General features: G+C 47.9%; 1 protein-coding gene across 2 annotated transcripts; it reads right to left on the reverse strand.

Annotated features, from left to right (window-relative positions):
- Positions 1-619: 619 nt before the first annotated feature.
- Positions 620-26075, reverse strand: PRMT2 (protein arginine methyltransferase 2). Of its 2 annotated transcripts, XM_005902325.3 has the most exons (11): positions 25566-25716; positions 24285-24381; positions 19425-19532; positions 18589-18771; positions 14817-14978; positions 13749-13913; positions 6377-6552; positions 4262-4391; positions 3334-3470; positions 1825-1996; positions 620-1189 (listed from the first exon to the last, which is right to left on the reverse strand). In XM_005902325.3, the coding sequence occupies exons 2-11, from the start codon at positions 24321-24323 to the stop codon at positions 1157-1159; spliced, it is 1305 nt and encodes a 434-aa protein (XP_005902387.1). In that variant the 5' UTR covers positions 24324-24381; positions 25566-25716; the 3' UTR covers positions 620-1156. The 2 variants fall into 2 exon arrangements, with proteins under 2 accessions (XP_005902387.1, XP_070233849.1); XM_070377748.1 differs by lacking the exons at positions 620-1189; positions 1825-1996 and adding an exon at positions 2014-2730 and having other exon boundaries at positions 25566-26075.
- Between the last annotated feature and the right edge of the window lie 489 nt (positions 26076-26564).

Here is a 26564-nt window from a genome sequence, read left to right on the forward strand (position 1 = left end):
CTGGGACCCCTCACTGTCTGACTGCTCCCAACCTCCCATCAGAACAGCAGTGTCTGTCTTGCCCCCATCCTATCACTGTGTTTAAGGACAGACTTGTGTGATTCCATGGGTCACAGCACAATAGGCCTTTTGCCTCTGGACCTCTGGGCATGAAATACATTCGTGGGACTCCATTCTCATGATGGAATCATCCTAACACCACCTTACTGGGGATTCGTTTTCAACACAGGAGCTTCGTGAGGACATAAAACATTCAGCCGACAGCAAGTTCACAATGTACAATCCCATTCACACAATGTTGGAAGCCAGGCTAAAGTCTCTGGTCACAGAAGCCGGCATCACCCTTAGCGGTGGTTGGGGGTGGGAGGGGCACTGGGGGCCGCCAGCGTGCTGAAGGGTCTTGGCCTGAGGGCTGGTTACACATGTGCCTACTTTGTGAAACTTCATCCATCTGTATACTCATGACTTGTGCAATTTGGGGTATATAATTTATATTTCAATAAAAAGTTAACTAAAAATCAAAATCACACACACCAAAAAGGTTATAAAGCAATGCACATAATGTGACCCGTGCTTCTGAAAAAATGTTATGTGCACAGAAACAGGATATACACCGCCATTCATTTATTAAAAAATATTTATTGAGCATGTCCTATGTGCCGACCCATAACTTATCTGGAAGACGTCTCTACAAGTGGACTACCCCATGCAGAGCCCCACAACGTGCATCACACCTCCAGCTCTTGCGACGATCTGGGACCCCACGTCCGTGAGCTGAGCGATGAGCCAAGGGCGGGAAGGACAGACGCACACACGATGCATGACAGCCACCTTCAGAGCACAGGGTGGACACTCATATCCCGTGAGCTCAGGACTGGCCTGGCTGAGGGAGTGGGCCACCAACTAACCACAGTGGACGCTGGAAACACAGCCCAGGTTTCAGGACAGGCAGGGCAGTGACAATGGTGACGGTGGGCCCCCGGTGCCGGGCGTATGGGGAGGACCCTGAAGCCCCGAGCCCGTGCGTGTGGGAGTCACCACCCCAACCTGGAGTAAGTCCATGGCTTTCCCAGGACACGCATCCGTCCAGGAGTGACTCCTCAGAGTCACGTATGTCCCCCAAGATGCAGTGGACATCCCCCACAGAGCTGCTCTGTCATCTCCAGATGGGAAAGACTTTCTCCCCAACCTGAGAAAGACAGAGGAAATGAAAACAAACCAATCAGACAGCAAATCACGTCAGTTTCATTAACATGCAGTATTTCCTAATAATAATTTAATATTGGACAAGAGGCTGGCATTCAGGTGAAGGCTTTTCTTTTAATGACAAGCATTTCAACTTTCAGCATAAAGCCAAGCACAAAATGGTCTGCTTGATTATTCTCTCTCCTGCATGAACCTGAGTGAGGAAGAGGATTCTCAGTGGCCTCTGTGAGCCACGAGCCACAAGGCCCCGCCAGCCATGCTCACTGCAGCCTCAGCCAGGACACGGCTCCACCACACATCCACGGCGGCCATGGCAAGGCACACGCTGTGAGCAAGGCCGCGCTTGGCCCAGCCCTCGGCTCTCTCTGCACCCTGAGTCTCCTGGTCTCTGTTCTCACTGACCAGCCGAGTCTCACAGGGAGAACTTAGCTTCCTGCACCTCTGCTTCCTGTGAACAGGAGGGTCCGCCTCCTGCCATGAGGATTAGAAAAATAACCCAGACCAGCTCCGGCACAGAGTCTGCTGGGGTGGGAACAGGCACCCACCACTGTGACCACCACAGACCCGCCACCTTCAGGACAGCATCAGAGCACAAGACTCTAGAGCTACATATCTTACTTTCTGCAACGTAGGGTCTTGTGCAGAAGTGATGGACCAGCTCAGGGTGACAGACATGTGTCGCCTCCACACGGGGTTCCTCTGCAACACCACTGCGCCCGTGACCATGTCTCCCACGAGGACGGGGACGGGCTCATCCATCATGAACAGCACCTGCTTCCAGTGGGTGGTGCTGCAAGACAGGCCGTGGGGCCATCTAAGCCTGCCCCCTCTGGGGAGGCCATGGGACCCCCCACACCTCCGCCCCGGGATCAGACGGCTGCACAGGACCCAGGTGGGGTCACGACCTGGGTGGGGAGGTGGGTGGATGCAGCTGTTGGATGCTGCTCAGATTCCCTGGTACCTGAGGTAGACAAGCCACAAGGGCGTGTGGCCAGACACAGGTCCTGGCCCCTCTCTGGGTCAACCCAGCCTCCATGAGCTGGCACAGCAGCGCCTACCCAAAGCCACTGACCCTGAACTGTGACTCCCACAGTCCTAGTTGGTGCAGTTAGAGAGAGATTCACACTCATGAAATCATGCCCAAAAGAAGTCATTACTTCTCTGAATTTGGCTGAGTGTGAGCAAGACAAGTGCAGCACTGGGTGAGCAGAGACACCCCAAACTCTGCAAGTTCTATGGCTCAGACACACGAGTGCCTGGTGTGGGCCCAGGCACACCCAGCACTAAGGGTCTCTGTGGCCTCTTGCTCTTCTGTCACATTCTCTCTGATGCAAAGGCACCCCACCTCAGCCACAGTGGTGGTATCCTTTCCGCAGCCCACATGTTCCCTCATCCCCATCCCCATACCACCTGAGTGTGGACGATCCCCACCCAACGCTCGAGTGGGAAACGTCAGGCATACCCGGTTCACCGGTCTGGGAGGAGGCCCGGCTGGAGTCCACTCTGGCCATTCAGGTCCTTCTCCTGCTCAACGTTCACAGAGGATGCCCAGGTCCTCCCCGGCCCAAAGGCCACAGTGGGGTCTGACCCAGGAGGCCACCACCCTCCCTGAGGCTGTGTCACTTCTGCCAACCACACGGTGCAGACAAGTAGCAGGGTCATGTGGAGGGGAGTGGAGTCCCCACGTGAAGGCAGTGCTCCAGGGGCTGCTGCGTCTAGCCCCACAGACAGACAACACAAGCTTGCATCCCCACACGCAGGGGCAGGCGTGCAACTCTGAAATGTTACTACATGAAAATCGTATCTCAGGAAACATCCGCCTTCTCCAAGAGTCAGAGGAAAAGCCCTTGCAACTGAGCTGCAGCAGCAGTGGGGCCACGGAGAGAAGGTGGAGGCTGACCATCCAGGGCATCAGGGGCTCCCCTACCTGTGCAGGGGCCAAGGCGACCCGGACTCACCTCCGCACACAGCCCTGCCCAGCACCCACGCACCACCCACATGCCTGGCCTCGCGCTCGGCCGGGTCTGGAGAGATTTGGGTCCACTTCTGACATGTCTAGCTCTTTACATTCGTGACTCTGTCAGGCCTCCTCTGTGACCCACGGTGGGGATGGGGTGGCACACTCACGGGTGCAGCGGGCCAGTGCTCAGCACCAGCTGTGGCTCGTCCTCCTCCAGGTTCTGAAACTGGACGCTGAACCAGGCTGTGAATCCATGCAGCATGCCTGCCTTCTGTATATCAAAGTGAAGCTCCCCTTTCATCATCTGTGTTCAAGGCAACGGGTGAGAAGTGGGTGCAGGCCCTGGGTGCACGGGACCCATGGGCTGTGGCCACCTCCACGTGGCCATCCAAGACCTACAACACCACCCCAGGCAGCCACACTGCCTACTTCAGTAGCTACGACACAAATCCGTAGCTTGCTAATTTAGCCGAACATGTCAAAAACCCAGAGAAAGGAAACGTTACAACTTGCAACTTAAATGCTGCAGACAATCAGAAAGGTCTGGAGCAATCTAGGTCTCATTGTCCTGATTTTCTGTCCCCAAATCTAAGCAGGACACTTTCTCAATTCTCTGCATAAACAGGAAATTCCAGATTGAGTCTCTATGATCCCAAAATGAATTGAAGCCTCAGGTTTAGTCTGCACATGGTTTTGTATTGTAAGCTCCATAAGAGGGTCCTTCCGCTTTGGAGGGACCCCTTAAAACGGGGTTGTCCAGAATCCACACATGCCACCTCATGGCCACAAATGGTAAGTAAGAGAATTTTAAGAATTTTGTCATCAGTGGGAGATAAAAAACTTAGGAAAAAATTTTAATCCAAATCCTATCATGACACGTAATTTATCCACATTTGAACAAGCTGAGAATATGAAACATAAATCTAAAAATAACTGAAGATGTTAAAGAGGTTAGCTATAAAGAAAATAACCAAAAAATACTAAAAACAAAATCAGAATAGATTAAAAAGAATGTGGGAAAATCAAGAGCAACACATCTAACTCATTTACTTGAATGATTACGTGGGGAAGGAAGGAAGGGTCATGTCTGCTCACCTCAAGGTCGGCGACCTGCACGGTTCTCATGTCCAACTGTAATATGGTGCATGGCTCAGAGAGACAGTCGTCTGGTTTCAAAATGTGGTTATACTTGGGCTTCGAAAAAAACTCCTTAATTGCTAAAGATCTGGGGGGAAAAAGTAAGTGCTCAGCATCTGAGATGACGTAGCCCCCATCTCAGGCTGTCTCGCTCCCTCCTCTGTGTTAGCAGGAATCCTAACTCACTGTCTGCAGCCCCGAGAGCAAAAGGCAGGGCCGAGGAGGCTGGCTCTGGTGGGCAGTGGCCGAGAATGGGAGCCACAGGCACATCCTTCTGTGTCCCACTGACACACCCGGAGGACACGGAAGCCACGGGAAATTAAATTTCAGTGAATGGTGCGAGAGAACACGTCTCCTCCAAGGGGCCAACCAACGTCCCTGGGAAATGCACAGCCACAGTCCTCCCACGCCCAGTTCACAGTGCCCTGTTCCAGACACTGCAGGCCCTGCTCAGAGCTTCCTCTGCCCTCCCTGGTCACTTTACCAGACATTAACACCAGGCAACACAAGAAGCCCCCTGCCCTTTCCAGACCTTCCCTCGCTCCCGCCACATCAGTCCTGCACGAACCACAGAGCCGCTGTCGGAGACTCCCCTCTCCACCCACTTTCGGATTTGGGTTGAGAATACGATGATTCAACACATGAGGGAAGATTCCATACCTCTACACCGATATTTTTTTCTTTTTTTTTGCTGCTGCTGCTGCTGCTAAGTCGCTTCAGTCGTGTCCAACTCTGTGCGACCCCATAGATGGCAGCCCACCAGGCTCCCCTGTCCCTGGGATTCTCCAGGCAAGAACACTGGAGTGGGTTGCCATTTCCTTTTCCAATGCATGAAAGTGAAAAGTGAAAGTGAAGTCGCTCAGTCGTGTCCAACTCTAGTGACCCCATGGACTGCAGCCCACCAGGCTTCTCCATCCATGGGATTTTCCAAGCAAAACTACTGGAGTGGGGTGCCATTGCCTTCTCCGCTTGTTTTTTGAGTTTTTAATAAAAAACAGAAAGGCCCAGAGGCCCCCATCTTACTGCCAAGCCCTACCTGGTCATCTGGTAGGTGAGCAGCCATCTCTGATGAGGGGCCCTTCCCTGGCCCCAGGACAACTGCGAGGCCTCCCCTCCTGCCTCCTGGCACCCTCGGAGGGGAGGCAGCCATACACACATCATCCTTCTCGAGGAGGAAATGCAAGAAACAGGAGGCCCTTGTGAGGAGACCTTTTGTGTCAAAACCTGAAGCTCTGCCACAGGCATGACCGTAAGACAGGAACCAGGAGAGCCACCACAAATTCTGGGGCACTGCTTTCTGTGACAAAGGCCAGCAGAGACTCCACTAACACATTTTCCGACCCTTATTAAACACTCTTGGCTCTTAATGGGATCATCTGTCTGTTTTAACGGCCCACGTTACCTTATGTTTCCTATCATGTTTGGGGCCTTATAAACAGGCCATTTCAATTCTGTTATCAGCTTAAAGGCCGGTAAGGCAATAGGCAGACTTCTCAGTCATGTGAACAAGCTGAACTCCCAGCAGTGAGGGTTTTCTAGCCCTGCGGCCTGTGCCCCTGCAGGCACGGGAACCTGACGCTTGCCTGAGGTCACTCACTGAGGTTCGGGTCTGGCCTGGGGTTTGGTCCCACAGGCCGGGAGCCCCACGCTTGCCTGAGGGCACTCACTGAGGTTCGCGTCTGGCCTGGGATTTGGTCCCACAGGCCGGGAGCCTGATGCCCGCCTGAGGGCACTCACTGAGGTTAGGGTCTGGCCTGGGGTTTGGTCCCACAGGCCGGGAGCCCCACGCTTGCCTGAGGGCACTCACTGAGGTTAGGGTCTGGCCTGGGGTTCGGTCCCACAGGCCGGGAGCCCCACGCTTGCCTGAGGGCACTCACTGAGGTTCGGGTCTGGCATGGGGTTCGGTCCCACAGGCCGGGAGCCCCACGCTTGCCTGAGGGCACTCACTGAGGTTCGGGTCTGGCATGGGGTTTGGTCCCACAGGCCGGGAGCCCCACGCTTGCCTGAGGGCACTCACTGAGGTTAGGGTCTGGCTTAGGGTTCGTGCCCTGGAGGCCAGGAGCCCACACTCACTTGAGAGGGCTGAGGTCGAACTCATAGGCATTGTCCCAGAAGAGCACCTTGCTCCGGTAGTCCTTGTCAGCGCTGCAGGGCACCAGGTGCAGGGCGGCTGTGGTCGGCCAGATGACCCCATCCTCCTTCAGCCAGGCGTCCCGGGCATACAAGATGGACTCGATCATGAACTCAAACTGCGTGGAGGGAGGCATATAGGAGACACAGTGACTGAGATGGCGTCTGCTCCCACCGCCCTGCCCCCGCCACGGCACTCATATCCCGGGGACCGTCACAGACAGGACGAGCCGCCAGCTCACCGGAGGGCTTCTCTTACACCGTCACCACAGTGGTCACCGAGTTCAGTCACAGCCTGGGTTTAAGCCCACTGGCCCACACCACTCCTCAGAACTGGGCACGGCCAACGGTCAGGGAACTTGCCCTCTCGCCCACCCTGCCCACCCAGGAGACAGCTGTCACCGTGTTTTGGGGTCTTAACTCTCAAACAGTATCACTCTGGTCTGAGGTATTCTCAGAACTTTCACCACCCTTTAGGTTGACTGAAGTCACTTCTCAAAAATGTGAAACAGCAAAGCAGGAGTGCCACAGAGGTCATGTGACCCTCATGTCAAAAGCAGCAAGAGCCCCAGGAGCCCTCAGGGGTCATGTGACCCTCATGTCAAAAGCAGCAAGAGCCCCAGGAGCCCCTCGGGGGTGCTGAATTCTGAGGCTTCTTCACATGTCAGGGTGCACATGTGAGCTGCAAATATTTTCTCCTGGTTGGCCTTTTTTCATTTTCTTAACATTGTCTTTTACAGAGCAGACTTTTTAATTTTGATGAAGTCCAATTTATCAACTTTTCCTTTAATAGAGTATGCTTTTGGAGTCAAAAAACCCTTTGACTAATCATGAACATTTTCTATGATTTCTTCCAAAAGTTTTACAGTTTTATATTTACACAACTAGATATAATCAATTTTGAGTTCATTGTTCAAGATGAGGTATGAGGCTTAAAGTTGAAGCTTTTTTTGGTTTATGGATGGCTAACTCTTCCAATATAATTTGTTGAAAAGACTATCTTTTCTTCATTAAATTAACTCTGTTCCTCTGTTAAGAATCAGCTGACCACATTTGCAGGAATCTACTATCCATTCTGTTCCACTGGCTTACATGTCTATCACTTCACCAGGTTCACAGTCTTGACCACCACAGCTTTATACTAAAGTCAGGTATTACAGTTCTTCCAATTTCGTTCTTCTTTTAAAAAGTGTGGCATTTTCCTGGTGGTTATGCGGCTAAGACTCTGCGTTCCTAATGCAGGGGGCCCAGGTTCCATCCCTGGTCAGGGAAATAAAATCCTACATGCCATGACAAAGATCCCCAACTAAGATCCGACACAGCCAAATAAATATCTTTTTTAAACTGTATCAGCTATTCTAGCCTGCCTGTGCTCAGTCATGTCTGACTCTTTGTGCTCCTATGGACTACAGCCTGCCAGGCTCATCTGTCCATGAGATTTTCCAGGCAATAATACTGGAGTAGATTGCCATTTTCTTCTCCAGGGCTAGTTTATTTACACTGCACATAAATTTTACAATAAGCTTATCTGTATCTACAAAAAAAATCCTGCTTGAATTTTTATTGGAATTGTATTAAATCTACAGATGAACCTGGAGAGAAGGGGCATCCTTACAAGGCCGTCTCCAGCTCATGAACGATGCGTGTGGGTCAGCATCACGTGGAGTCAGCATCCGGAACTTGAACATGTTTTCCCAAGTGTCATCATTCTGGAGCCACTGTAACTAGTCGTGAACAGTGCTAGTGTATAAACATGTGACTGCCTTTTGAATGCTGACTCTGTGCTCCATGATCGTCTTAAACTTGCTCACTAGTCTAGGAAAGTTTTTGGGAGATTCCTTGGCATTTTCTACAAAAGCAATCACACTGTCTGAGAACAGGGTTTATTCCTGTGCCTTCGTTCTGTTAGCTCCCATTTCTTCCTTCTCTCTTGCAATGGTTAGATTTCCCAGGACAATGTTGAGTAGGAACAGGGGAGCACCCCTTCCTGCTTCATTCCTGCCCTGGGGGAAGTGGCCATTCTGTCCTAACAAGTAAAAAGCTGAAATGAAAAGTCAACAACTCTTCTGAAGTCCATTAAGAGAAACTAGGTCACAGAGTAAACGGCTACCTTCAAATTGGAAAAACTGAGAGGCCCGTAAGACGGTCCCTGACGTACGATGGTTCAGCTTCATGACAGGGCAATAGGTATTCAGTAAAAACTATGCTTCGAATTTTGATCTTTTCCCAGCTAGTGATACGCAGTGTAACACCCACGTGCCACACAGGCCAAGCGCCCATCAGCCATGCGATCATGAGCGTGAACGGTCCACACACTGACAGCCTCTCCCTTTCAGGACAGTATTCAGTCGACTACATGAGACATTCAGCACTCGTTTTCAACAAGCTTTGGTTATGATTTTGCCCAACTGTAGGCAAGTGGGAGTGCCCTGAGCACGTCTAAGACAATGAGGCTCAACTGTGACGTTCAAGAGCTGAGCTGCGTTACGTGCGTTTTGGATCTCAGTATTTTCAACTTAGGACGGGTTTGTCAGGACGCAGCCTCACTGTAAGTCAAGGAAGGGCTGCACAGGGAATCGCAACTCACCAGAGCAGAAACATCCCTGGAACCAGGGCCAGGCAGGGAGCTGAACCGAGGCTGACAGGCTGCTGGGGCTCCGTGTGGACAGCTGAGGCCAAGACTCCAGGCAGGCCCCATCACGGGGTCCCCACAGTAAATACCAGAGGGAAGTCCCAGTGCTTCTCACAAGCTCAAAAGAAACCATTGGAAATACGCCAGAGTATTCTGTTCTTCTTAACAGGGTCTGCCATCAGGAGAGACTACTTAACAGAGCCTAATCAGCTGGGGAAAGAATACTATCCAATTCGAGCACCCTCCAGTGATCCTGTCCCACCTAAAAGGGGAAAAAACTTGAGAAGCACCTGTGGGGTTCACAGTCCAGAGGCCCAGGATCACTCAACACTGAGACCCCAGAGCAACCCCCTCCATATCTCTACAGGCCTGTTTACACAGACCCTTTATCCAGTCATCACACCTGGCTATCAGGAAAAAAGACATATGAACAGTTACAAGAGCCACAGGCAAACCTTAGAACCAGATTCAGACACAGTGAAAGTGTTAGTCACTCAGTTATGTTAGACTACTTGTGACCCCATGGACTGCAGCTCCCTAGGCTCCTCTGTCCATGGAATTCTTCAGGCAAGAATACTGGAGTGGGTTGTCATTCCCTTCTCCAGGGGATCCTACCAACCCAGGTCTCCTGCATTGCAAGCAGATTCTTTACCACTGAGCCACAAAGGAAGACACAGTAGGCAACTGTAATTATCAACTTAACAACTATGATTAATATGCTAAGGGCTCCAATGGACAACGCAGACAGCATGCAAAACAGATGGGCAATGTAAACAGAGAAAGGGAAATTCTTAGAAAGAACCAAAAATAAATGCTCAAGAGCAAAACAATGTAACAGAAGTGGAGGATGCCTTTGATGGGCTTGTTAGTAAGGACTCTCAGCTGAGCAACAAGCCTGAGCTTGAGGAAATGAAAACAGAAACTGCCAAAGCTGAAAAGCAAAATAAAACAGGCTGAAAAAGGGAACACATTGAAGGGCTACAGAACACAAAAGGTGTAACAGACACAGAACAAGAATATCAAGAGAAGAATGAGAGGCGGGGAGAGAAGAAACAGTTGAAAAAATGACTGAGAATTTCCCCAAATTAATGTCAACTCCGTTCACGGATCACAGCCTTGTCGTGGTGAAGGGGCTTGTGTAACTCAATGAAGCTATAAGCCATGCCATGCAGGGCCACCCAAGAAGGATGGGTCATAGTGGAAAGTTCTGACAAAACGTGGTCCACCGGAGGAGGGGACAGAAAACCACTGCGGTATTAGAACCTCACGTGGTGTCTTACATGGTTCACACCGTTTGCTGAACCCAGGGTAGGTAAGGCACGAGCAGGGAGGTTGGAAGAAAACTTGAGGCACCGTAGGGACTGCAGACATGTGTTTATTCTCTGATGGCGGGTGTAGTGGCAAAGGGGGATTTCTCAGGTGGGGCTTATATACGTTTCCAGAACAAAAGTGGTCCATGACCAAGCAGTACAACATGATGTGCATGCACAGTGCTGTGAGTGACCTCCACTGTTACAAAAGCATGTATTTACAAAACGTGGGATGCAGGACCCTGACCACGCCATCCTGGCTAATTTGCTCTTTCCCTACATATGGTTAGAACCTTATGTAGGACAACTGACTGGTTCAAAATTGGGAAAGGAGTACGACAAGGCTGTATATTGTCACCCTGTTTATTTAACTTATATGCAGAGTACATCATGCAAAATGCTGGCCTGGATGACTCAAAAGCTGGAATTAAGACTGTTGGGAGAAATATCAACAACCTCAGAGATACAGATACCACTCTAATGGTAGAAAGAGAAGAAGAACTAAAGAGTCTCTTGATGTGGGTGAAAGAGGAGAGTGAAAAACCTGGCTTAAAACTCAACATTCAAAAAACTAAGATCATGGCATCTGGTCTGATTACTTCATGGCAAATAGAAGAGGAAAAAGTGGAAACAGTGACAGACTTTATTTTCTTGGGTTGCAAAATCACTGGGGACAGTGAGTGCAGTCATGAAATGAAAAGATGCTTACTCCCTGGAAGATAAGCTATGACCAACCTAGACAGCATATTAAAAAGCAGAGACATTACTTTGCCAACAAAAGTCTAAACAGTCAAAGCTATTGTTTTTCCAGTAGTCAAGTATGGATGCGAGAGTTGGATTTTAAAGAAGGCAGAGCGCCAAAGAATTGATGCTTTTGAACTCTGGTGTTGGAGAAGACTCTTGAGAGTCCCTTGGACAGCAAGGAAATCAAACCTGAATATTCTTTGGAAGGATTGTTGCTGAAGCTGAAGCTCCAGTATGTTGGCCACCTGATGTGAAGAGCCAACTCACTGGAAAAGACCCTGATGCTGGGAAAGATTGAAGGCAGGAGGAGAAGGGGACGACAGAGGATGAGATGGTTGGATGGCACCACCGACTTATTGGACATGAGTTTGACCAAACTCGGGGAGATGTGATGGGAAGCCTGGAATGCTGCAGTCCACGGGGTCACAAAGAGTTGGACACGACTGAGCGAGTGAACAACAACAATGTCAAACACAAGTCCACAGATGCAGGCGTGAAGAGCACACCAAGCAGGATAAATGTGTGGTTGGAGGGTGGGGGGCGAAGTATGAAGAGGCATGTCATCTTCCAACTATAGAGACTCAAAAGATAAAGTCCTGAGAGAGGCCGGGGGAAAAACACCTACCTACTGAGGAACAAAGATAAAATTTCACCTGAATTCTCAGAAACCCTGAAAGCAAGAAGAGAGTGGAGTGAAATATTTAACGTATTTCTTGATTTTCTGTTGTGTGTTTGTTTTTTAAGCCACCCTGTGCTGCATGTAGGATCTTAGTTCCCTGACCAGGGATTGAACCTGGGCCCCAGCATGGGGAGCACAATGCCTTAACCACTGGACTGTCAGGGAAGTCCTTGTGATTAAGGATCTTTGATGTTACTACTGCAAAAGGATTAGAACTCGCTGAAGGCTCAGATGATGGTTAGCATTTTTAGGCAATAATGTGTATTTTAATTAATATATGTACATTGTTATTTTAGATATAATGCTTATTGCACACCCCACAGTATAGGGTAAACATAACTTTCTATGCACTGGGAAACCAAAGTACTTGTGTGACTTGCTTTACTGCAATACGTGCTTTATCATGGTGGTCTGGATACAAACCTGCACTATCTCTGAGGTCTGCCTGTAGATCAAACGCAGATCTACATAAAGAAAGGAAAGCACTAAAAGAGAAATAAGTGAAGATAAAACTAGAACTTTTGTTTTTCCCATTCTTAATTAATCTAACAATTTAATCTAACAAATCTAACAATGTGTCCAAAATAACAGCAACACAGTACCTGACCATGTATGTGTATTTATGCTTACGTGTAACAAATGAATAAAAATGCTCACACAAGGGACTGAATTATTTTGTTCTCATAAAGAACTCACACTACCCATGAATCATCACAGTGTTAGATGAAAACAGACGTGAATCCGCTGTAAGTATATATTGGAAACTGTTGTTCTCTGTGTCCAGTCATGACCGACTCTACAACCCACCACGGACTGTAGGATTTCCCAGGCCACAAGACTGGAGTGGGTTGCCATTTCCTTCTCCAGGGGATCTTCCCACCCCAGGGACTGAACCTGGGTCTCCTGCACAGCAGGTGGATTCTTTATCACTGAGCCACCAGGGAAGCCCTTGGAAACTGTAGGGCAACCAATTAAAAAAAGGAAAACAGAAGAAGTATAACTGATACGCTAAGAAAGGAGAGAAAACGGAGTCATATAAAACGCTCAATTAAAACATCAAAAGGCAGAATACCTAAGTACATATGGAAAATATTAAGAGATCTGAAAAGAGAAATAGGCACAATACAATTATTGTAGGGGACTTCAATACCCCATTTTCAACAATAGATAAATCATCCAGACAGAAATCTTAAGGCTCAGTGTCATTTGCTGTCACTTTCCCAAATCTCTGCAATCTGTAAGAAGTGAGGACCAACATTCTTATTGTTCATATTAGTTAGTTCCTTACTATTTAAAACAAACTTCTTGCTGGAAACTCCAGTGGTGTCCCCCTCCCCTTCATCCATACGTCACTTCTCTGGGTTTTTACAGAGACTAAACTTCAGACCACATTTCACTGTAACATCTTAGGTCCCAGAAAGGGGGTGGGCCGAGGGGCCGAGGAGACACACACCTGCAGGCCCGGCTCCCACTCACCTCTCACCTGCCCTTGGAGCACAGAGAGCTAGGGAGCTCAGAAACCACTGCGCAGGCTGGGTGGGCAAACCAGCAACCTCTCCACCCCAACCCAGGTGAGACTGGGGAGGGAACCTGGGAGAGCCTGGGCTTCAGGCTGGCACCAGTGCAGACCAGGGGGGCTACAGAGAGGGGGCAGATCAGCCGGGGGGAGACAGGCTCTGCTAGCACGGAAAACACCGCCTAACATCACGCACTGGATATTCGCAGGTTCTCGAAGAGAACAGAAATTTATGTAAATCACTCACCAGAAAGATACATTCACTCTTAGATTTCCCATAAAGGCATTTTTTTTTTAATGCATTAAAAATTCAAGCCAATGTTCATACAAGAAATCACTGACATGTCACCTTAGGAAAAAGTTCAAATTAATCATGATGTACGAATATTCCAGAGCCCAAAGCAGCCACCCCAGCATTCCCCACGGCCCCTTACCAGCAAGCAGGTGCCCATCCACTCAGACACCAGCACGTCTACCTTCTCCGGCAGCACCACGTCTTCCACCTTCTGCTGAAACACGGTGATGATATCAGCAAAGCCATTCTGCACGACCAGCTGCCCCGTGTGCTGGGCCATCTCACTGGCCTCCACCGCAAACACCTACATGACAGAAACACCATCCACGTGTGCCTCAGCCCCACACCACGGCCAGCTGCCCACTCTCCCCGAGCCCAAGTCACCAGCAGAGTCAGGACCAGCATCAGAGAGAGGCAGGCAGCGTGCTGGACGGCGGCCAGTGGATGGCCACGCCGTCCCCCTGATGGAGCCCCGGGAGGGCCTGCCTCTCTCCCTGACTCCACCTTCTGCCAAAAGGCAGACACAGGGCTGCGTGCAGGTGGACAGAGCCTCTGCACCCACGAGGGCTGCCCACCCCAGGGGTCCCGGGTCAGGCCCAGTGGCCTAGCTCCCATATACACAGCAACAATCCGTAACCGACACAGGAGACTCCTGGCCCTCAAATGACAACAGTCAGACTTTGAGGCCACCAGCAGCTAGTTACCAATCGAGGATCTAAGAAGTCCTGAATGCTACGTCTGGGTTCTGGCAGGATTGGGACTTGGGCAGTCACTGCGCTGCAGCTCCACTTGTGAGCCTCATCCACCTGCCTCGGGGCCACTGAGAGGGGCACCTCTGCTCGGCTCAGACAGGCCTTAAATGGCAGAGGACCAGAGCCCAGCAGGAGTCCCAGAGAGTGGTCCACCCTGACCCTGGCAGGGTCACATTTGGGGTGGGAGGACACCAGGACACCAGGATAGCAGTCTACACAAGCTGCCCAGCCCTGACACGTGGATACACGTGTTTCTAACGTAACTGAAGCAGACATTTCACAAAAACATCCCACCGGTTTCACCTCACTGCCCTGCCCTATTCCACTCTGTGCTGCCTGCGACTCATCAGACCCACAGCATGGCCTGTGGTGGGCTCAGCCTTCAGAAACACGCTGCCCTTTTCACTAAGCAGTGGAGGCGCCACCAAGACCCTGCTCAGAAGCTCCCTACTCACGGCTCTGGGCTGAGCATAGTGTGCACAGAAGAGGCTGATGATCCCAGTCCCACAGCCGACGTCCAGAATCACTTTGTCTTTCAGGGATTCTTTATTCTGCAGGATAACGCTATGGTACTTAGTTGTTCGTGGCTGGTCTGCCAACATCTCCAAGTGAAGTTTCTAGATGAAATACACGTGAAGGAAGGATCACTGCCTGTCATTAGCGCTACGCTACCCTCTGACTTTGGACAATCAGAGCCTGACCTGACCCCCATAAAGCCCCACACCACCCCGTGCCTAAAAAAATGTGCAAAAATCAGAAGACCAAAAAAATGCCAACAGATACAAACAAGACTAGACAGTGAAGGAATGAGGTAGAAGCTTCTGGAACCCTTCCCATGCAGGGCGGTGTACCTCTCCAAGAGTCAGGAGAGCAAGGAAGCAGGTGTGGACCCGGAGGTGGACACGGGAGAAGCGGCCACATGCCTGACCTGACACAACGTGGCCAAGATCCACCACGAGAGAATGGACGAGACTGGCAGGGGCTTCGGGAGGTGACGGCACTCCACGGGAATCGAACGCATCCCCAAGGAGGCAGAGCAGGGCTCCTCCACACAGTTCAGGAAGCCACAGAGGGGGCACCCCCAGCACCGTCCCCACACACCCGCCAAGGAGACCCAGCCCGACAACCACTTGGAGGGTAGGGGTGTGGCGACAGGGGCCTGGCAACCCAGACCAGGTCAGCGCCAACAGGAGCCTGTGTGGGCCTCGTGAGCCCATGGCTCCTCAGGGACAGACAGACAGAGGGATACCACCAAAGTGGACTAAGTTGAGACCCAGATGTCCTGCCTGCAGGTCAGAACCAGGATATGGAACCCATGGAAGAGGTGTGGTTACATTCACCTCAGATACAATACACTTCAGAGCAAACAGCATCAGGTCATGGCATGGACAGCAGACGACTGAGGATGGGGGTGGTGGGGAGCCCCCACATCAACACAAGAACCACTGCAGCCAGAGAACATAGGAATGCTAAAGGTTCCTGTGCCTCCACAAAAGAGCTTCAAAACGCACAAAGCAAAAGCCAGGAGAAATGCAACAAGAAACACAAATTCACCACTACAGAGATTTCCATACCCTTCTCTCAGTAACTGACAAGTAGAAAATCCTAAGAGACACAGATGTAAACAACAGTATCAGCTAACTTAATCCAACAGACTTGAACAGCACTTTCCCGACTATTTACAATAAGACACAAAAACATCTACAGATTCACCTAGAAAGGTACACAACCATGTACGATCAAAACCTCAAAACTTAAAGAGACGTAACACAAGGGTTAAGAAACGAGGAGAGTCGGCGTATCACCACAAAGATGTCACTCCTCCCTAAATTCACACACACTTTCCATAAAACCAATGGGGTAGGGGCAAAGGCGGAGCACAACAAAACAGTAATAAAATTAGTTTCAAAAAATAAACACTTCAGGCCATGAAAATGCTAAAAAGGTAAATCAAAACCGAGATACATGTTTTTTTGCCTTTAAGATGGGAAATCTTTTTTCAGCTGGCAGCTTTTTCTGTGAAGACCTGTAGCAAAGGCACCCTCTGCGCCGCTGGGAGGCGTACACTCAGCCGACCTTCCAGGCGGGTGGCTTGGCTTGATCCACCCCAGAAAAACTCATACACACATCCCCCTCAAACCCACCCAGTGGGAATCTAGCAAAGAGGAGCAGGATTCAAGGAGGAGGACATCCACTACAGCATCACTTAGCATGACGAAAAGCAAACATGATCCTTTCAAAATCAACGCACTGGAGCTACTGAAAAGAAGAGACTTCCAAAGCAGTACAGCCATGTGAGAAAGGTGCTAACAGTGTATGGGGACTACTCCTTTTCCATAAATTTAAAAGAATAAAACAGATGCAGCTTAGACTTAGACTATCTACACTGCTGTTGGGAGAAATCTCACAGAAGAGACAGACCTCATCTTCTCATTAACTCTTTCTTACTAGACGGAAACCTCTAAGCATGTACACAGTGGCAGATTTTCTTTTCTTAGGCTCCAAAATCAGTGTGGATGGTGACAGCAACCATGAAATGAGAAGACGCTTCCTTCTTGTAAGGAAAGCAATGACAAACCTAGACAGCATATTAAAACGCAGACACCCCTTTGCTAACAAAGGTCCAAATAGTCATGTATGGATGTGAGAGCTGGACCATAAGAAAGTCTGAGAACCAAAGAATTGATGCTATCGAACTATGGTGCTGGAGAAGACTCCTGAGAGTCCCTTGGACAGCAAGGAGATTAAACCAGATAATCCTGAAGGAGAACAATCCTGAATATTCATTGGAAGGACTGATGCTGAAGCTCCCATACTATGGCCACCTGATGCGAAGAGCTGACTCATTAGAAAAGACCCTGATGCTGGGAAAGACTGAGGGCAGGAGGAGAAGGGGACAACAGAGGATGAGATGGTTGGATAGTATGAATTTAGACATGAATTTGAGCAACAGGACGTGAACTTGGGCAAACTCCAGTAGTTGGTGAGGGACAGGGAGGCCTGGTATGCTGCAGTCCATGGGGGTCACAAAGAGTTGAACGTGACTGAGAGACTGAACAACAAGCATGTACATGCGTCAGTGGTTTTTCATTTACTTTAACATTTTTAATGATCCAATAGGATGGGGGCTTCCCAGGTGGCTCAGGGGTAAAGAATCTGTCTACCAATGCAGGAGACACAAGAGATGAGGGTAAGATCCCTGGGTCATGAAGATCCCCTGGAGCGGGAAATGGCAACCCACTCCAGTATTCTTGCCTGTGAAATCCCATGGACAAAGCAGCCTGATGGGCTACAGCCCATGGGATCACAGAGAGTTGGACATCACTGAGCACACACAAGCAGAATACATATCTACAAAAAAGTACACGAAAAAGCACCTGTAGATTTCACCCAACATAGCAACAGTGCAAACACTCTTGTACCCACACCCACTTGGAACCCTGCCAGCACCCCAGGCCTTCCCACCTGGCCTCACCAAACACGGACCCCCTTTACCGGTAACCATCACCCAAATTCTAAGGGGAATCCAGTCCCTGATCTCCAGATCCACCACTTCTACACACATTCACAAACAACACCTTTTAACGTCGCCTTATTAACCTTACAGGACTGAATCTACCGTATTTGAAACGTTCATCATTCAAGTATCTATTTTATTTAGTCTAAAATATAAACAGGGTTGTCTGGACCATAGGACTTTGGGTCGTTATTCACACTGGAAAAAACCAAACTAATAAGCTAGTTATTTATAGGTAAAACTACTGATTTACACAACTTTTTACATTTTATTTTTACAGTAAAATTTACTACTTTTTTTTAAACACTGAGAAAAGTTTAAAATTCCATTGCTCAGATAGTATCTCTAAACCAGGAATTGGTACATTACAGCCAATCCAGTCCATCACCTGCTTTTGTATGGCCTGCAAGCCAGGATTGGCTTTTACATTTTTAAATGGTTTTTAAAAATCCAAAAACACGACACATGAAATCATATGGAAGGCAAATTTCAGTGTCTATAATGTTTTATTGGAACGCAGACCTGCTCACTGAAATTTTTAAGTCTGCTTCAGCACTTGGATGGCAGAGCTGAGCAGCTGAGCTGAAGAAAACATCTGCAGGCCCCATTCTGAACAGTTGAGCTGAAGCCTGGAAATTATTTTTAAAGTTAGAACCTAAAACCAGAGAGTGGCAAGCGGCTCTGCCTGGCTGGGCGGGCAGGAGGCATACCAGGGTTCCATAGCTGCCGAAGTACTCCTCATCCTGCCAGGAATCCTCGGGGTCCCAGTCTTCCAGCTGCTTCCCCAGGTGGTTCGCCGGGATGTACCCACAGCAGCCCGCACGCTCGCCCCACCACCAGTCTGCAGTGGTTTGTCTCAGGATGAGGATCTTTTCTCCTCTCAAAAAGCTGAGCTAGAGAAACACATATAGAAATGAAAACTAAAGAAAAACCTGCAGTTGGTATTTCAGTTGTGGCTCAGTGATAAACCTCCATCACTGGTCCCAAATCACAGCAATTGCAGTAAGGAGTCCATGGGAAGGACATCAACTGACAGTCTATAAAAATCACACTAGCATTTCGAGATTTCTGTGGAAATCTACAAGAAACAAAAGCAGACCTTAACAAGAAAGATCAAACATTTTCGAACAGCTTGAATTTCTTAGAAGAGAATTCCTAACAGCCCCTTCACCGTAACTCAGCTAGGTGGTAACGGATTCAGTTGCTGGAGGCTTACGCTAAGAAATTACTATTACACAGTAAAGAAAGCTGCATCAGGTAGATGTTTTTATTTTACACCCAATTTTCCTTCGCTAAATAGGTTACAAGTAAGGGTTTCAAAGCAGAAGGTGAAGCAGGTACCTCCTCTCCCACCCCATTCCTCACCCAAGGATCCTACACATCAGGCTTCGGACCTGAATCTGTTAGGCTGGAAGGGTCACAGGTGGGTCTTCTGTTGCTGTGAAGTATCTGAATACCTCTCTATTTCAATCTGCTGACTTCTGCATTGACATTAATCCTGCCACTGAACATGCTGAACCCACAAAGAATAAACCCACATGGCTACCTGCGTCTCGTCGGTGGCAGAATAGTCTGCAATGGCCACGAACTCCTCCGGATGCACAGCCCCCTGGAGGTGCTCCTCCTCAGCCTGCGTGGTAGGGTCCTCCTCCTCCTGATCAGAGCAAGGGAGAAAGGGAGGTGATGGGGGCAGCCACTCCTCCCCCTTCCTCTCTGCCTCTCTCTCCATCTCTGTCCGTCTATGTCACTCTTCATCTCTCTACTCGATTCTTTTCCACTCACTCTCATCCCATTCAGCTCCACTCTCGCGGCCACTGGCTCCCCAACACCCCCTATCCTCAGCTGCCTACTGTCCATGTAGAGCATGGAGCGGCAGGAGGTCCCCACACCTCTCCATGCTCATGTCACACCTGTGCCCGCACACGTACATACGTACACACTCAGTTTATTTTTTCTATTGACCTAGCTTTCTGTCAAAGATTGCACAGCCACTTTTTAAATTTTTTTTCTTTTTTCACTCACATAATACCTTGCGGAAAACTCCCCACCTGCAGAACTCTAACTTATAATGTTCAGTGGCTACTTAACATCACACAGCAGAATTCTGCCTGAGTCTTCAGTCGTCCTTTACTGATGGACTTTCTCTATGTCCACAAACATCTGCACACATTTATCCTGACACGATGACATTTTGTCTCTATGGGATAGACTGACATGGCTGAAACATAGGCACAGTTTTCATTCAAACATTTGTCAGGTTCTTTCCATAAAGGGTGAGGCACTTCACCAGCAGTGCATGGGGTGACTGACTTGAGTTTTTGCAGAGTGCTATGTGTAAAGACTCCAGAAAGGGTAAATATGTGGGGAAACACTATTACTTACACTTTATAAAGAAGACTTCTGATAGTACAGAGAAACAGCAATAATTTATTGTGGGGTTTATAACATGTATAGAAGTAAAATATGTTACAACACAGCACAAAAATAGGGGCTGGTAAATGGAACTAATTTGGAGGATTCTTACATTGTCAGTTCAGTTCAGTAGCTCAGTCGTGTCTGACTGTCTGTGACCCCATGAATCACAGCATGCCAGGCCTCCCTGTCCATTACCAACTCCCGGAGTTCACTCAAACTCATGTCCATCGAGTCGGTGATGCCATCCAGCCATCTCATCCTCTGTCGTCCCCTTATCTTCCTGCCCCTAATACCTCCCACCATCAGGGTCTTTTCCAATGAGTCAACTCTTCACCAGGTAGCCAAAGTATTGGGGTTTCAGTTTCAGCATCAGTCCTTCCAATGAACACCCAGGACTGGTCTCCTTTAGGATGGACTTGTTGGATCTCCTTGCAGTCCAAGTAACTCTCAAGAGTCTTCTCCAACACCACAGTTCAAAAGCATCAATTCTTCAGCACTCAGCTTTCTTCACAGTCCAACTTTCACATCCATACATGACCACTGGAAAAACCATAGCCTTGACTAGACAGACCTTTGTTGGCAAAGTAATGTCTCTGCTTTTCAATATGCTATCTAGGTTGGTCATAACTTTTCTTCCAAGGAGTAAGCGTCTTTTAATTTCATGGCTACAATCACCATCTGCAGTGATTTTGGAGCCCAGAAAAATAAAGTCTGACACTGTTTCCACTGTTTCCCCATCTATTTCCCATGAAGCGACGGGACCAGATGGCATGATCTTAGTTGTGAAGAGGTCAAAAAAAAAAAAAAAAAGATTGGGATAGGTTAAGGATACACAACATAATTTCTTGGGTAACCACTAGAATGATATAAAAAGGTACTGCTAAAAAGTTAATCGAGGAGATAACATGGAATTATAGAAAATATTTTATTAATCTAAAAGGCAAGATTGGAAAAAGGTAAAAAGGAAGAACTGTGACAAAAAGGAAACAAATAGCAAGATGTTAGACTCATTATGTTAAATGTTAACAGACTGAACACTCTAATTAAATGGCAAAAATTACCTAACAGGAAAATAAAAGACACAACTACAGGCTCTTTACAAGAGGAATACTTTAAATATATAGAGTTAGACTAGTTGAAAATATAGATATATATGTGTCTGTGTGCCATGCAAATACTAACCGTTAAGAAAGCTGGTACAGCTAAATTAATATAAGACAAAGTAGATGCTAGGCAAGAAGTATTAATAGGTAAAAAGAGAGACTTCATAAAAATAAAAGGGTCAACTAACCTAGTAAACAAATACTAACCTAAACATATGTACCAAGTAACAGATTCAAAATATATGAAGCAAAAAGTGACAGATCCAAATGGAAGTAACAAAAAAAAAAGACAAATCCACAATCACAGCAGAGATTTTTGAAACTCATCTCTCTCAGTATTTGACAGAACAAATGGACAAAACATCAGACGGAATCCAGAGATTTGAGCAATACTAATGACCCATATGACGGTGATGACACCCTGATAGCTCAGTTGGTAAAGAATCCACCTACAACGCAGGAGACCCCTGCTCGATTCCTGGGTGGGGAAGATCCACAGGAGAAGGGATAGGTTACCCACTCCAGTATTCTTGGGCTTCCCTTGTGGCTCAGCTAGTAAAGAATCCGCTTGCAATGTGGGAGACCTGGGTTCAATCTCTAGAAGGGAAATGTCACCAGTTCCAGTGTTCTGGTCTGAAGAATTCCATGGACTATATAGCCCATGGGGTCGCAAAGAGTTGGACACAAGTGAGAAACTTAGGGGAAAAAAAAAAATGGCCCATCTGACAGTGACAACACTGGACACTACACCCCACAACTGCAGGATGACTTAGTCTCTGAAAGTATACACGCAGCATCCAAGGCCAAACAGGGTCTTACAGTGAGACCATACAGCTTACAATGAGACCAGTGTAAGGCCAAATAGGCCTTACAATGAGACCATAAAGCAGGCATGAGTAAATTTTCAAAGACTGAAATGTTGCATTTTCAGACCAAACATTAAGTAAAACCAAAAGTAATAACAAAAATATAAAATTTCCCAAATGTCTAGAAATTAAGCAACATACTCTGGATAGCCCAGAAAATTTTAAATTTCCTCCACTTAGGTAAATTCTAAAAAGCACACACAAACAATATCATATATTGCTCAAAGATACCTACATAAGGTATAAAAGTATAAAAAACGGTCCAGAAACACAAAGATCAATTCATAATTTATAGTAGTGTTTGCCCTTGAGATAGAAGAAGAATGGGACTGGGGAACAGACTTTATTCATGGTTTTCTCATTCATTCATATTTATATATATATACACATACTTATATTCTGAAGTAAATATGACAAAATGTTAGCAAGTTTCCATTTCTCTGTAATATGTAATTTTTTGCAGTATTATTCTATAAATACTGTCACCCTGCTTATTTAACTTATATGCAGAGTTATAGCATGAGAAATGCTAGATGAAGCACAAGCTGGAATCAAGATTGCTGGGAGAAATATCAGTAACCTCAGATACGCAGATGACACCAACCCTTATGACAGAAAGCGAAGAACTAAAGAGCCTCTTGATGAAAGTGAAAGAGGAGAGTGAAAAAGTTGGCTTAAAGCTCAACATTCAGAAAACTAAGATCATGGCATCTGGTCCCATCACTTCATGGCATATAGATGGGGAAACAGTGGCTGACTTTATTTTGGGGGGCTCCAAATTGACTGCAGATGGTGACTGCAGCCATGAAATTGAAAGACGCTTACTCCTTGGAAGGAAAGTTATGACCAACCTAGACAGCATATTAATAAGTAGAGACGTTACTTTGCCAACAAAGGTCCATCTAGTCAAGGCTATGGTTTTTCCAGTAGTCATGTATGGATGTGAGAGCTGGACTATAAAGAAAGCTGAGCACAGAAGAATTGATGTTTTTGAACTGTGGTATTGAAGAAGACTCTTGAGAGTCCCTTGGACTGCAAGGAGATCCAATGAGTCTACCCTAAAGGAAATCAGTCCTGAATATTCATTGGAAGGACTGATGTTGAAGCTGAAACTCCAGTACTTTGGCCTCCTGATGTGAAGAACTGACTCATTTGAAAAGTCCCTGATGCTGGGAAAGATTGAAGGTGGGAGGAGAAGGGACGACAGAGGATGAGATGGTTGGATGGCATCACCAAGTCAATGGACTTGAGTTTGAGTAAACTCTGGGAGTTGGTGATAGACAGGGAGGCCTGGTGTGCTGTCCATGGGGTCCCAAAGAGTCGGATACAACTGAGCGACTGAACTGAACTGATTCTATAAATGTTCCAGTACTTTTTAATTTCTCAAAAGAAAATTAAGACATCCACAAAATTAAAACATTTTATGATAATTTTAAGAAACAGATAAGCGAAATGATCCAACTACAAATAAAATTCTATATATAAAAGCCACATGAATTTAGAACAATAATTAGAATGAAAAGAGAAAAAAAGAAACATCAAAATTGATATCACAGACATGAAAATGTTTTTAAAAAAACACTATTTATTATTCTGTTTTTTAATTTTACATAATCAACATTCCTTGAAATTTAAGGTGACTTTTTTTTTTTACTGTTAACTTGAATGATACGTGTTACAAGCAGAAAATAAGCATAAATATATAAATCTTTTCTAATATCCAACCCGTGTCTAATATATTCTGTCTGGGATGTTTTTAACAACTAAAAAAAACCTGTGCTTGCTTCACCAGCTCAACTGTCAAAAATGGAACCCTAGATTCCTGGGAGGTATTTACAATGCCCAATTCGTAATGTCCTGTGTGACCTCACAGCGCACTTCCTCTGTTTAAGCAGCCCCTGGTTAGTGGCCACCTTCCAAGGTCCAAGGAAATCACCATCACTTCGTGACTGAGTGAGCTCCACTCTCTGTAATGGTCCCAGTCTTTAAATACAAGTTCTCGAATAGCAGAACCGAAATTACCTGCAACTCATTTCTGGGGCAGTCACCTGGTGTTGCCATGGTTCCTTTGGGATCTGTACATAACTGCTGCTTTAATGTTTCATTTTCCCCTTCATTTCTATTTTTTAAAAAAGAGAAAATGAGAAAACGCTTGTTATGTTGCATCATAATGTTCACTTATCTTTTAAGGTCCATGAAAAAGGTCTTCTACCAAATGGAATGTGAACAATGAATGGAAATGAAATTTATAAACACAACTCTTACAAAATCAACTGAAAACATTTAAAATTTATGAACTCCAAACAGTGTATATTTTCATCACTAGCCTGCAAAGTGTTAACTGTTTATTGGCCAAAGCCTGTTACTTTCTCTTAGATCACTGGGAAAATTTAAAACAATAAATTGATGTCAACCCTTAACCTGGAACCCTGACAACTGTGACTCCAATTAAAATTTCCTATCTGGGGCTTTAAAACGTTTCCACTAACAGGAACCAAGGTCTGCACCTCCCAGAGACTTTTCAGTTTCAATCTTATTCTTTCAGTGACAGTGTAACTCACATCGTGCTCTGCTATGGATGTGTGTTTTTTCAGTTACGCAGCAATTCCTCGTTTGAAATGAGTGCTTCACATTATCAGTCAATACCTAGTACTTGTTTTTGTGACGTTTATAATTACAAATACTAATACACATACATTGCATTTTCACTGGAAACTGCATTGAGGCCAGGATGGGGCGGGGCCGGAAGATGAGGTGTGGCCGTATTGATGGACGGGGACAGGGTGGGCGGGGCGGAATAATAGGGCGGTGCTCGGCTAAGGGGCGGGGCACGGTTGGGGGATAGGGCCCTGAAGGGCAGGTGGCCCGTGGGCTAGAGAGAGAAATAGGGGAAGGGAGGATGAAGGGAGGGGCGGGGCGTGATGCAAGAGCGGAATGAGTAGTGGGGGAAGAGAATGGGACCTGCGCTCGGAGAGGGTGGTCCCGGATGCCAAAGACAGACGGGAAAGTGGGCGTGGCTGTGGGAGGGGCGGGCACTGTGGGCGTGGTTGGGAAGACAGCCGGGCAGTGAGGCAAAGGGTGCGGGGTCGTGGGCGTGGCGCGATGGGGGCGTGGCCTTGTGGGCGGGGCGCCGAGCCAGTGGTCAGGGGCTAGCAGAAGCAGGAAGGCGCGGGGATCCCGGGAAGGAGAACGGCGGCCTCGGTGCGCCGGCTGACGCACACCTCGGGAGTGTACTCCCCCCTCCCCTGTCATGTCCAGCTTTACGCGCGGTCCAGTCGCCCGAGCTGCCCACGGGAAACCTACCTCAGTTGCGTTTCTCCGCTGAGGTCGGCGTCCACACCTCCGGAAAGGAGTGGAAGCCAGCACCCACCAAGAACAAGCCACCGCCCTCTGCCCGCGCAGGCGCTCTCTGAACACACTGTCCCCCCAACCCCGCCGTGGAAGGCCCCGCCCTGGAACCGGCTCCGCGAGCATGCGCCACCGTCCACGCCCACCCCCTTGTCTGGAGAGTGAGCCAACGCCCTGAACTGCGCAGGCGCCGTGCGCTGGCGCGCATCCTGGAGAAGACTCAGACCTAGGTGGATCTCTCTGCGCAAATTCGTTTTGAGGTCCCGCCTTCGGTTGTCGCGCGAGCTCGGGCTCTGCGCTCGGATGCCGGCTCGTGTTCGAGCTCGCGTCCCATGGGGCGGGGAGTCAGACGGCGGGGGGTGGGCGACGTCCTGGTCCGGGGTCAGAAACCGGCTGGGAGTGACAGAAATGGCTGATTTCCGCCGGAGCAGGACCGAGAAAGTTTTCCTGTGCTTTTCTTGTAATAATTCAGTAACCTTCGCAACCACACTGTGAAGTGTAAATCCTGTGTCATTCTTTCCAGGGCAGGGGGTGGCTGGAGCTGGAAAGGTAGAAGGAGGTGGTCAAAATCCTAGAGAAAGTAGGGCGGCGGGGGTCGCAGTCGAGTAGACGGGTGGGCGTAGTCAGATTCACAGGATGACGTTTCGGCGCATATATGCTGCTGATCGTTGCACAGAAATGTAAATTATTTAATACCACTGACTGTAGACTTTGGGATTGGAATCAAAACTGACCTTTACCAGTCCTGTGACCACTGCTGAGTTTTCCAAATTTGCTGACATATTGATTGCAGCACTTTCACGGCATCATCTTTCAGGATTTGAAATAGCTCAACTGGAATTCCATCATCTCCACTAGCTTTGTTCCTAGTGATGCTTTCTAAGGCCCACTTGACTGCACATTCCAGGATGTCTGGCTCTAGGTAACTGATCACACCATCGTGATTATCTGGGT

Source organism: Bos mutus, chromosome 1, assembly GCF_027580195.1.
Source record: "Bos mutus isolate GX-2022 chromosome 1, NWIPB_WYAK_1.1, whole genome shotgun sequence".
NCBI lineage: Eukaryota > Metazoa > Chordata > Mammalia > Artiodactyla > Bovidae > Bos > Bos mutus.

Coding starts and splice junctions, on each gene's coding strand:
- PRMT2 (XM_005902325.3), bottom strand. CDS start 24,323: ATGGCAACACCAGGTGACTGCCCCAGAAATGAGTTGCAG. Junction 4,392..6,376: donor TTCGACCTCAGCCCTCTCAA/GTGAGTGTGGGC, acceptor TTTTCCCCCCAG/ATCTTTAGCAATTAAGGAGT. Junction 1,997..3,333: donor AGCACTGGCCCGCTGCACCC/GTGAGTGTGCCA, acceptor CCTGTCTTGCAG/CACCACCCACTGGAAGCAGG.